Source organism: Amyelois transitella, chromosome 19 (genome assembly GCF_032362555.1).
Source record: "Amyelois transitella isolate CPQ chromosome 19, ilAmyTran1.1, whole genome shotgun sequence".
In the NCBI taxonomy this organism is placed as follows: domain Eukaryota; kingdom Metazoa; phylum Arthropoda; class Insecta; order Lepidoptera; family Pyralidae; genus Amyelois; species Amyelois transitella.
The window spans coordinates 2,155,186-2,168,392 of record NC_083522.1 but is presented as its reverse complement, the minus strand read 5'-3'; the positions used below and the strand labels follow the sequence as shown (position 1 = coordinate 2,168,392).

The window sequence follows — 13,207 nt, the reverse complement described above, 5'->3', positions numbered from 1 at the left end:
TCGCAGACGCGAGAGCTCGGGCGACCACCAGTACACCCACCTTCTGGGAGGACGAGTACTGGCCCGGGGCATCGAGGCGTCGCAGATTTCTGCTAACGCGCCCCGGAACCACTCGGTCTCGTCCTCTACCACCACATTCGCCGGCGCACGGGACCAACCTTTTACAATGGCCGCCTCGCGGAGAAACTCCTTGTCGAGGCGCTTCAGCTGCCACCTCGGGCCAGCCTCGTTCGGATTTCGGCTTGGGCCGCTCGGAGCGACCGAGGACGCGGAGAGATCAAACCGTATGTAACGGTGATCAGAGAGTGTCTCCACGTCCTCCAACACGCTCCAGCCCTCGACACGGCGCGCTAGGTCTGGGCTCGCGAACGTAACGTCCGGTCGCGAGCTACCGTTCCATCGCACGCACGTGGGTGCCGTCCCCCGATTCACTACCGCTAGCCCGTTAGTGATGAGCCACTCCTCGATAAGTGCACCCCGCGCATCTGTTGCGGGGGATCCCCATGCCGTTGATTTGGCATTGAGATCTCCAGCAACCAGCACGGGGAGAGGGTGACTCCTCAGGACCAGCGCCTCGACCTGGGTCAGGAATGACTCGAACTCGTTGAGCGGACGGTTGGGCGAGAAATAAACTCCAACCACAACCAAGTCACCCAGACGAGCCGAGACCATTCCATGACCTCGCACGACACATGTAGGACGCGAAGAGCTCGCCGAAGACACGATCGCCACCGCACTGTCTTCGTCCCGCACCCAGTTATCCCGGGGCGGGACGAAGTACGGCTCAGAGACCACCGCCACGTCTATCAACCACTGCGCCATGCTCTGACACAACAGGTCCTGTGCACTGGTGCAGTGGTTGATATTCGCCTGGAGAACTTTGAGGGCCATAATTATTAAGAGGCCCCCGTTTCCATCGCCTCGGCGCTCTGAGCCGCACGAGCAGGCTGCGCCTGGGCCGTAGCCGCGGACGCACCCCGCTTCCCACCGTTCCTTCTTTTTTTGTTTTGGCGCGTGCTGGAGCACGCCTTGCTCCCCACGCGGTGCCCCGTCGGCTTGCCTGCCCCCGCGCACAAGATGCACTTGGGGGCGGCGTTGCACGCCGCGGCCTTGTGACCCGGCTCGCCGCACCTGTAGCACAGCAGGCTCCTGTCGGACTCGGCAGTGCACCGCTGCGAGACATGACCCGTCTCTAGGCAGCGGAAGCACTGCATGGGCCTAGCCGGCAGCAGTTTTACCTGCGCCGAAACCCATCCGACTAGGAGTCTGGTGCCGTTGGCGGTCAGCCGTTTGGCCGCCGCGATGGGACACCTTACCCAGGCCGTGCGAACGCCCGAGCGGTCCTCCCGAATGTCCCCGACTCGGATTTCCGATTCGGGGCATTGACCCGCACGAGCGATTGCGCTACACACCAAGGCTGGTGTGGCGGAGTCGCACAGCTCCAGCACGCGCACATCCACACTCTTTAGAGGCCTGGATACCTCTGCTACCTGAGGATCCAGGACCTCCTTCAATTTGGACGCCAGGAGGTTGGCCTTGTCGTCCTTTTCAGTGCCCGCTATCTCTAAGATGCGGGCACCGGTTGCCGCCTTTTTAAATTTGACCCCGGGTATACCCAGGGCGTCGAGGTCCACTTTATCCATGGCCAGATCCATGATCTGACCATATGTCGCTCCCCGCTTTTCCGCGTCCGGCCGCAGCCTGATCACAACCGCAGCCGACCGCGGTGGGCGGAGTTTGGGCGGTTGTGGACCCTTCTCTTTTTTGGCCGCAGCCTGGTTACCCCGGGGTGGGGCAGCGGCAGCGGCAGACTTCCTCCTGGCACCCTTCTCCGGCACCTTTTTCCAGGGCTCTTCGCTTGGCCCAGGAGCCGGAGGCAGAGCGGTTGGCCGTGACGCCGGCGCAGCCGTTACGGCTGCGTAGGATGATGAGTTGGCCGACCTCGTTGACGACCGTGGTGGAGTCACCAACGGTACCGGCTCAGGCGCCGTAGGGGCAGAGTTCCCTTTCTTGCCCTTTCCCTTCCTACCCCGTTTGCCTTTGCCCTTTTTGGGCTTGGGTTCAGGGGTCGGTTGGGGGGGCGCCTTCCGCCACACGGCCGTACGGCTTGCCGGAGCCGGCACCGGCACCTCCTCCACATCGGTGTCGGAGACCGGGAGCATGTCGGCCACCGAGGCAGCCAACCTATCACCCGACGTCTCTTTCGCCGGCGTACGGCGTTTATCGGCTGCCAGTGCGGGCCGCAAACTTTTCGCCGGCAGGAGACGGTCCTGGAGGCCCTCAAAACGGGCGTCCAGTACAGGACTCATCGTGGAGAGAATGAGGCGCTGCAGCACCTCAGTCTCCTCCTGCCGGAATTCTGTCAAAGGGGCAGGCGCAGGGGCCACCCGTTCGGGACGCTCACTATTAATGGCAGCTCTGAGCTGCGCCACTTCTTTCTCAAGTGAGGAGACCTTTGCTTCCATGCGCTCGCATATTACGCGCAGGCGCTCAGCCTCCTCACCTGTCGACCCAGAGCTCAGAGCCGACATCACCTTCTCTAGGGACGCCGCAGCGTCTTTCAGGCCCTTTTGAAAGGTACCCTTGAGGTTCCCTGAATGGGCCGCAATTTCCCGGATGATTTTTATATTGGTTGCGGCCTGGTCCCCAAGGGTGCCCTTGTCTGCGGGCGATGACGCCTGCAGCGTCTCCGCCTTTTTGGCCATCTCGGCCACCGCCTTTTCAGCCTCATCGCGCTTTGCCGCCACTAACTCCCGACGGGCGTCAGCGGACAAAGTCGACTTCGGCCGACCACCTTTTTTCGCCGCTTTCGCGGCCTTCATAATTGGCGCCTTGGGCGCTTTCGGTGCCGGCATTCCTGCACTGGCACCATCCTCCCCCTCACGGCCCCTTTTTGGAGCCCGCTGTCGGGGTTGCACCTCCAATAAGCTTTCTACGCTCACCCATTCCGCCTCGGAGAGTGAGCCAGCCTCTGGCTGCGACGTCAATATTAAGGGACTTGCGTCCCTATGTCGGTTCTTGCCCCCCCCAGATACGGTGGGGCAGCCCGCGCCCGAGGACGCGGGGAGGGATTCTCCGACCGCGGCGCGGCCGGTACCCTCCTGGGGTAGTGAAGTCTTAAGAAGCGACATATCATATATTTCCTTTTTTACAAGGGTTCGGTCCCTGAAAGATTGGGCGCTCGAGACGGGGTTCCCCCCCCGCCATTCATCCCCTAGGCACGCCCGACCGTGGGATTGGGGTTATTTTTTATTGAGGTTTTCTTCCTCGCGGCGCTGGCCATGATAGCACAGTACCCTCGGCCCCATCAGTTGGGGTAACGAGTTGCCCGACGCCGGCCGAAACCGGAACGCCGCGCGAAGAGTTGCGCCACATCCGCTCTCGTCTGAAAGCAGACAAGAGGGAGCGGCGCCCGACACGCGAGGGTCTAAATAAATAGACCCCGCCCACCAAAACACTCGCGAAGGCCCCACAGGGGACCCCGCTTTTGCGGGACATTGGCCAACAACAAACAAGACCCCGTCAATCGGGGAGTTATTTGCTGTCGCCCGGGGTGCACCGTCCCGTGTCCCTTGTCAGCCCACCGCTGTCACCGGATTCATTGGAATCAGGCAACAGAAGCAAGGCCTTCAAGAGACAGGGCACTCGAGGAGGTTTCCCGCACTTAGCACCCCGAATATTCTACCGCCCTTGGACCAACGTTAGGGTATTTAGGTTATAGCCAACCTTGACACTTAATGAGTTCGAATTTAAGCACCTGTAATACCTTTGAAAGGGTACACAGTCTAGACAACATTAGGGAAAGCTAGGAAGGCCTATGTTTACGCGTTCAGGTATTTTTCCATGTAAACGCGTTGTTTATAAAGCAATTTGTGATATACTTACTGGTCCTTGCGTAGCTTTCGGTCTACGGACAAATAAAATCGAATCTGATCCGATGTAGATATTTGACGGCTAATCGATGTTTTTACATACATACATACATAAAATCACGCCTCTTTCCCGGGGGGGGGTAGGCAAGGACTACCTCTTTCTACTTGCCACAATCTCTGCATACTTCCTTCGCTTCATCCACATTCATAATTCTTCATAACATTCGATGTTTTATGGTGATTTAATCGTGAAAAATCCTCCACATTTTGGTAACTAGACGTGTACCTAATCATAATCATAAACGTGGTCAGATCGGAAAATCCTGACTTTTTTGACCTGAACCACACACAGCTGGTCACAGTAGGACCCCGAGTTCCGCTTCAGAAGGGTGGGATGCTACCAGGACGAACGCCAGAAGAAGCATGATAGCAACTATTAAAGATTAGCTGTTGCCCGCGACTTCGTCCGCGTAAATTTCGAATTTTTCCGCGTAAACTTATTTGCAGGCATACTCATGCCTTGAGTTCATTCAAATGAGTATAACTTTTTTTTTAGTGAACCGATTTTGATGAAACAAACTTTAAATGTTTTTCTGAGTAAAAACAAAGCAATTGGTGTAAGTTTTAAGTAAATCAGTTCAGTACTTTCAGAGATAAGCTTGATCATAAATACAGACAGGAAGACAGACAAAAATATAAAAAAAAAATTTTGCTTTCTATTATTCCTTCTAAGTGTCTCTCTATCCATTTCAGTCAAAAATACTAAATGTACAGACAAAATATTTTTACTGTTTTATTATATGTATAGGTTACCTTTACCTTTACATAAGGAAGAAGATATCCAAATATTGCCATCGAACCTTACCTGAAACAATAAACAAATTCAAATCAACATCATAACACTCCATTTCGTTGTAGTTGTGTAACCGGTAAATTACACAAACGAACCATATACCCCAGAGGCGATGTAAATCGAATGAAACATTGCTAACATCGGATGACGTCATTCCATCTCGTATGCCAATCAAAATGGCCGAATTCATTGAGCTGCCGGCTCTAGAGATGACGAGAAATGAACCGGCCAAATTGCCCAAATGTTTGGATCTAATGACTTGAATGTCGCTTAAATACCCGTTGATGTAAGTGACTGTAGTTGCGAAATTCAGATCTACCAGTCATTCGCCGTGAACGCTGACTTCGTAATTATTCTCAGTATGAAATTCCTGTACTACATACGTGCCGTGTGGTTCCCGGCACCAGTACAAAAAAGATAGAACCACTCCATCTCTTTTTCCCATGGATGTCGTAAAAGGCGACTAAGGGATGGGCTTACAAACTTGGGATTCTTTTTTTAGGCGATGGGCTAGCAACCTGTCACTATTTGAATCTCAATTCTATCATTAATCCAAATAGCTGAACGTGGCCATTCAGTCTTTTCAAGACTGTTGGCTCTGTCTACCTCGCAAGGGATATAGACGTGACCATATGTATGTATGTTTGTTTATTTAGACAGAGCTAACATTAAGTCTTGCGAACACAAAAAGGCCACGTTCAGTTGGTTGGCTTAATGATGGAATTCTATACTACAGTCATATATTTTATTCACTACTATCTTGAAACTATTGAAGTTATTTTGTTGTCGATCAACTTTTCTTTTAACTTATATTGCCAACTCATAAATCAATACACGATTGAATTAAAAACAAATTATCGTCTAAATATCCATCCATATACATAGATAAGATAGAGATATAGATAGATAAAACCAGGATCCAGTTGCCTGAATGTGCAGGTTTCCTCACGATGTTTTCCCTCACCCGTACAAGCATCGGTTAGTATTCAAACTAATGTACATCACTTCGGAATTAATCATTATTACATTGGTGCATTGGCCGTGGTGGGATTCGAACCTGTGCCTTTCTGCGCATCACGCGTTTTAACCGGGCACCTTACCGATTCGATATCAGCCTCTATACAGCCTTTACTAAGGTCACATTTTGAGACCCAGAGGTTTGTGCTGTGCTTTGTATGTCAGTAAATTAGTTAGTCAGTATGCTCTTTTATTCTATAGATATTTCCAAAAACCCTTCCATTATGATTGCCTTTATCATAATAACTAGGTATCTGCATGATACATTTTTGCGAAACGCGTTTTGTTTCGCTTGTGCGTTATCATGTCAGTTTTGCCTTTTATACCCTGTTATTCCACGAACCTGAAATAAAATTGTACAATAGAAAGATATCCTTGTGATAATGGACTACAATTTAGTTAACATCTATCGAGCACATACAAATTGATAAATTAGGTATTTAAAATAAAATCGTCATTTGAATGAGTTGACTCAAGGCATGAGTTTTCCTGCAAATAAATGTACGCGGAAAAATTCGAAATTTACGCGGACGAAGTCGCGGGCAACAGCTAGTTAATAATAAGACTGAATTGGAACAGTATATACAAAACAGATACCTATTTTAGATAAGAGAGTAGCTCAATTATGGCGGAATTAAGGAAAATTATTAAAACGCAACTTCCTTTTTAGAAGTTGCCGTGTCTTTTCATTTTGCACAAAAACCTTTGGAAATATTTCCGCTGAAACTCATAAAAAGCGGACAGTCACCTTTCGTGCAATCTAGCTTTTCTTTGTAATGGCTGGTTCAGACAGTGCGAGCTACCTACTGACTGGGCACTAAGCAGTTGCTACTACTGTCGAGTCGTGTGCTCGACTCGCCTTACTCGTAACTGTTTATTCAATGATAGAAGCTGCCCATTCTCAGAAGATCATATCTATCCGCAGCCATTTTGAATGCTGAAACCTACTGCCGATCCCGTCTTTACCGTCCTACATCTAAATACTACGCCTTGACACATCAAAATATAAGCTCAGATCGGAGATACAACTATTTGCAAGATACTATCATTCGAATGGCGAGTGAAAACAAAAAATTTTGATGCTACTAAGATTCGAGCTACTGTGTTAAAATGCTGCAGTGTACTATGTTCCGCCGCTTCTTCTAACATGCGCTTTGAAAGCGGTAGTAGTTATAATTAGATTTAAGTGATGTGACATCAATAAGTGATACCTTGTATTCAAATTAATCTATTCTATTCTACTATCCAACTAGAGTATGGAGTGGAAATGATAGCCAGCAACGTATTGGTCACCCAAACAGAAAGAGTCGCAGCTAAGTCAAGCCGGGAAGCCAGAGGGCGTCGTGGTGAAATGCTACACGATCGCATAATGCCTACAAAATGGCAAAATGCACCGGTAGGTAAGCTGGAACATAAGATGAAAGGAGTTCCACACTCTGATGGCCGCTTGTATAAAGGCTTTCCCCGAAAACAAAAATATAGGCTGACTCGTATGTTAGCTGGCACTGTGTAAACTTGCCATAAGGCAGGTCGGAGGGACTCCCCAACAATTATCGCACTGACAAAAAATCTACTTAAGCAGCGAAAAAATGTTAGCTTTTTGCTTCTCTCCTAATTAATGTCCTGTCTGATTGTCCCTCTTACATTATTAAGCGACGGGTAAATAACATATTTTTGTTGTTTAATAATGAATAGCTAGTAGATGTTTTAATTAATGGTAACTGGCGCTGATAATTAATTGAAATAATAATGTTTTGTGAGCATAACAATTAAGTAGCGGTAGTGCACTTGCCTGTGATATAGTGGTCAAAGATACAGATCCCGCGCAGGTCATGATAAAAAACGATTTTTATGGTTATTGTTTTTTTGTTTTGAATGGGGAATCCTTTTAATGGATTGCCTCCCGATCTTAACTCTTAGTGTGGATCTCCTGGAATCTAGTGTGTCAGCCTACGCACTAAAATCCATTGGAAGGAGATGGAATGGTTCTATTCGTGTCTCAATTGGTGCCTGGAACCACACGGCATTTCTGTATCTTCTATCGTCTCGATCTATTTAAACATTTTTTATGTGTTTTGTATGCGTCCTATACACGTCCTGCATCGCAGCCTTCACCTCCTCCAAAAACGACGTTGAGTCGTGACTCCCAACACTACTCTGACACCCTGGTACGCTGAGTTTATCTGATAGACACAGTAAGACTCCTCGTAAGTATGGATAAGTCATAGGTATTTGGTAAATTAACCTTGAAGTTGAAGGACCCGCTTCAAAGCACTAAAATGGATGCAGTATTCCAAACTTTTGACTTTTCTAGCCATATTGCCTTACATTTTGCTGCCGCACTGTTCACAAGAAATTTCCCCGATTAATATCCTCCCTTGACTAAGATTAATTATCTGACCGGATTTTTTAATCTGACAGTATTTTTAATATCGTTTTATAATCCCATGGTTTAACCTTTAAACTTGAGTAATTTATTATATTATCTTGACTGCAAAAAATACAGCTGTGACAAACTGGTTGTAATTTTAAATTTCGACAAACAATTAATGCGACACAATATCAATTTCGAAACGAAATAAATTCGACACTCATTGCTTCGACAAAACAGTTATATTCGACTACTATTAGTCGACATCCTATTGTATCATTGAGCAAAACAGGTGATTGTGACTTTTCATTCTTTTAGAGATATTTGTCTCTGCCTACCGTAAGAGATAAGGTCTTGACTATATGTATATATAGGTCCGACAGAACTTTGTACGACAAGGCAAAAATGTCATATCAATCTTCTCATCTCTCACATTAAATTATTTTTGCAAATTTATTCACAACCGAAACGAAATAATTGAAGAAACGGCGGCCTATCGATATTATTTTCATTTTACAAAAGAAATCAACATCAAAATATTAAATGGAATCAAATTACAAAATATACATTAATAAAAACATTTCACATTGTTTCGATCACTCGCTTTGTATTCGAAATACAATACAACATTTTTAATAAAAGCCGATAACGGGCGAAAGAAAATTGCACGACGTTTTTTATTGAAACGCAAGATTTTCGTAATTATATTTCACAATTTTAGGGTTCTGTGCATAAAAAAAATATTTTTTATGAGATAAATATTTTAGAATACATATCTATGTGTTATTGTAATCCATGCTACAATACTGTAAAGTATTATCCAAATCCCTTCAGGAGATATTGGGTGATAGAGTAAATTTTTGAGAAAAATCTTGCATACATAATATCACTCCCCTTTTCCGGGGGTGTAAGCTGAGACTACATCTTTCCACTCATCACGATCCTTCTTCCTTTGCTCCATCCACAATATAACCCTTCAGTTAAGGGCCCTAATCTGCACCTTTCATTTTATTACGTTCGTATACTTAAGTCTTCCAACATTTATATCTACACAAAGCAAATATACATAAAATGAAACATGGTGGTAGCATTATAATTTGTGATTCTACTTTTAGTCGATGGGCTAGCAACTTCCTTCTTTTCATTACTTATACTAGTATTAATAAGCTATCTTACCAAACTTGATCTCTTACCATTGTGACTATTAGGTAGCTCTGTAATTGAACCTAAAAATTGACCTGTGATTAAAAAGACGTTCTAACAAAACTACTTAGTAAATTTACCTATATTAAGGGCAACACAGAATAAAGGAACAAACAATTACAAAGTTCTCGACACAGTAAATTCGAGCATCACCGAAATGCCCATCACACAAATACATTTGAAACTACTAAAATCTATCCAACCGAACATAATTTTCCGTCCCATACGCAATATATTTAATGCTATAAGCGTTTAAGATAACGCTTATCTTGTCCCCGAATGTGACAGTAGAATCAATACAATTGTAGCAGTTGAAAATACGAACGCCCACGGACTGAGGTTTGATATTTCACAAATAACAATAGAATATGTGGTTTGTGAACGTTTCGTGTAAGACGGAATTGCCGACTTCACAAAGTGATTAGCATTTAGTTAATAATTATATTTTACGGAATTATTCCTGATATATATTACAGTGACACATTTCCTTCGACTGATTTTTATTTTATATTATTTTTCTAACTCTAACTCAAGTGTAACTGCACTGCTGCAATAAAATGATTAAAAAAAAAATTGGTAAATCTTCCGATCTTGTGAACATCATAATAAGTTAAATTCATAACTCTTTTCATGCAAGAACGATATTTTTGTATACTCATTACAATGCAAATTAAAAAAAGCGCAAATTCCGAAAGAAGACACGGACCAATCAGGTTTCAAGCTCTGAAAATAAAGCGCCGTAATTGGTTGATTTTAAACAGCTCCTCTTATTTCGCAACGTTTCTCAGCACCCGTAGCTACCAGTAGGTATGCGCAACGTCGTTTTTATCGGGCGAAAAAAAAACTATATTTGTCCCGTTTTACGTCATAATCAAAAGCGAAGCAGCGATAGTTTTCCGCACGATAAAAACAGCATCGCGCGTACTATACTACAGGGGCAGGAACACCTGCTTAACGGACCCAAAACTTTGGAAAGGTAAAGACGCCAAATTATACTTTCAGACCCTCAATTAGGAAGTTTTCTGCTTCTAAATAGTTTGTATGCTCTTATTTGTACTATTCAGATGTTCGTTTGGGTCTCTACCGTTAACTGTACGATTTTGGTTTGTAAATATTAGCGTTGTGGCGACCCTTCTACGCCACAATTAAAAACAGCCAATCACACGATTTTATCAACCAATAACAGCGAAGTCTCTAAATCGCGCAAGCAAAGATTTCGCAGATTGAAGCATTAATTCAACCTCCGGCTCAACATCGTCTGTCGCGCGGTTCCCCAGGCATCACACCTAGCCTGGTGGAAGATCTTCCCTTTGGTGGCGGTCGAGCCGATAATTTTACTATCAACAGTTGAGCTTGCAAATCATCTACAATTTATTAATTAATAATAGATAGGAATATCTATAATAAAGATGATACCTGGTAAAAAAATTATCAAGTACTATAGTGCCTTCGATATTGAGTTATAATTCCTACTATTGTTGGGTGTCAAAAATATTTACAGTAACTGTTCTATCGATATAATCGATAGTCTATCGATCGACAACACTAGTTAGTATTGACATGGGCGTTGTATTTCACTGCTGTTGGTTTTTAGAATATCAGATATTAAAGAATTACTCTTTTAATTAACAGTTCTCGATGTTTCAAAGCATGCCCGTATCAAGCACGTTTTTACTCTAAGCGGGTATTTTAAAATGTGCATGTTGTATATCTATACTAATATGAAGCGTTTTATTTGTTTGTTTGAACACGCTAATCTCAGGAACTACTGGTTTGAATTAAAAAATCTTTTTGTGTTAAATAGATAATTTATCGATGAAGGCTTTAGGCTACATCACGCTGAAACTATAAGGAGCGAAGAAATAATGGAAAATGTGAAAAAAAAAATGGAAAAAAATATTCACCCTTCAGTGCTTCAATGATGCCCAAAATAACTATTCCACGCAGACGGAGTCGCGGGCACAGCTGGTTTTAAAATACTCGTATACATCACTCACTTTACACATGCGAACAGTCAAAGCCTAAGACTTTTTTTTGTAGTAGAATAGTGAAATCGGACCCGGCAATACCTTTTCATTCGATTTTAAATAAAACTCGATTGGTTACATCCGCTCGAATAGGATATCCTTTCAAACGTATCGGTATTAGATCGGAAAGTAAAAAGAGCGAATGGGCTTATTTTGTTACTTCAAAAAACTGTTTTATTCCTGCGTACAGGTAATCCTTTTCTATTTTTTATTTTCTTTCACTTACTTGGATTATTCGTAGGCTTGATAACTTTGGAAATATTTGAGTCGATAGACTATACACCAATTAATGAATGCTATCAATTTAAGTGCCGTGTGGTTCCCGGTACCAATATAAATAAGAATAGGACCACTCCATCTCTTTCCCATGGATGTCGAAAAAGGCGACTAAGAGATATTCTCACAAACTCGGAATTCTTCTTATAGGTAAGCAACCTGTCACTATGTGAATCTCAATTTTTTTTTAAATTTATTATCATTAAGCCTAACATCTGATAGTTAGTCTTTTAAGACTGCTCTGTCTACCCTGCAAGGGGTATAGACGTGATTATTTGGCTCAAGTTAAATGCGACTTTTGTTGTGGTAATATTTTTAACTAGAAATGAGATCTGTGCATATTCTTAGCAAGCGGTCTATTGGTAAGATGCATGCGTTTATAAAGAGGTTTTACACCGCGATACTATGTTTTCATGTGCCGTGTGGTTTCCGCCAAATTATTAGAAAAAGACCACTCAAATAGTCTTATTCTAATGTGTTAAGAACCATACGAAACTTGCAGATAACAAAATAATACTAATTCTTAATTTACTTGAGCCTATAGCGGAGCACATGGTAACTCATTATGTACACATGTCAGGGTTCATATTTATTTTTTGCCAACTTAGTGAGGTACATTGAATTCTTCTTCCTCCTGGCGTGAATCCCAGTTACATCCCTCCTCCATTCCCGGGATTCTTTTTTGATCATCCTGATTGGGTAAGTCAGGTTTTTAAACGAAGTGACTCCAGTCTCGTCTGCGCAATTTTTACAAGGGAACCTAATAAATTCCATATTAGATTTTTTTTTATTAGGTTTTGGTAAAAGCTGCACGAGACTTTGCCTATTTATTTATTCCACATCCTTGGGAAAGAATGAAGTAGTCTTATTTAAACCTGCTCTTTCAAATATCTGAAACATACTAGGTAACTCAATTACCAATTCTTATACTCATTCCGAACTAGTTCATAAGTGGTAAGTAAAAATATGCAGTATCTATCAACCCCTCCGAGAAAGACACGTAATATTATGTACGAGTATGTATCAAAAAGAGTATGTACTAACTCATAATTTACTTACAGCAACACAGCTCATCATAACTCTAGCGCACGTTCCACACGTAATACAGTAAGTGCATTTCACGTAAGTGACGCCTCGTAAACGTCGCGTCGTCGGCTGTCTGCGGGTCACGTGCCGCGCTCTGTGTAATTTTAAACTTTTGAGGTTCTATCTCCGGTTATACTTTTTTGAAGTTTTGTGAGAAAATTAGTTACAACTAGCCTTAATTTTTTTTTATTAAATTTTTAATTCTTAGTTGAATAGCTAATTTGTAGCTGATGAAGTTAACTACTAGACAAATCAACTCTATTTATAAAATACTGGTCAAAATTTTCACTTTGACCAGTTATAAAATATATTGTTTTTTTTTTCATCTTAAGTAACGATATCAGGCCACTGAATTACTTTTTTACGTTCTTCTTCTATTAAAAATAAAATTTCCTTATAATATTGTATTTTTAAATAAACTACCACTGAATTGAAACAACATTTTGTCCTCTTAATATTTTATACATCTTTGTTCATTGTAGATACTCGTTGCATTTCCCAT

At 43.3% G+C, this 13,207-nt stretch overlaps 1 protein-coding gene across 1 annotated transcript; it reads right to left on the bottom strand.

Annotated features, from left to right (window-relative positions):
• Positions 1–896: 896 nt before the first annotated feature.
• Positions 897–3,131, bottom strand: LOC132902878 (titin-like). Its single transcript, XM_060949731.1, has one exon. The coding sequence runs from the start codon at positions 3,129–3,131 to the stop codon at positions 897–899; it is 2,235 nt and encodes a 744-aa protein (XP_060805714.1).
• Between the last annotated feature and the right edge of the window lie 10,076 nt (positions 3,132–13,207).

What these genes read in the sequence shown, in the direction of transcription:
- LOC132902878 (XM_060949731.1), bottom strand. Translation starts at nt 3,131, where the DNA reads ATGTCGCTTCTTAAGACTTCACTACCCCAGGAGGGTACCGGCCGCGCC.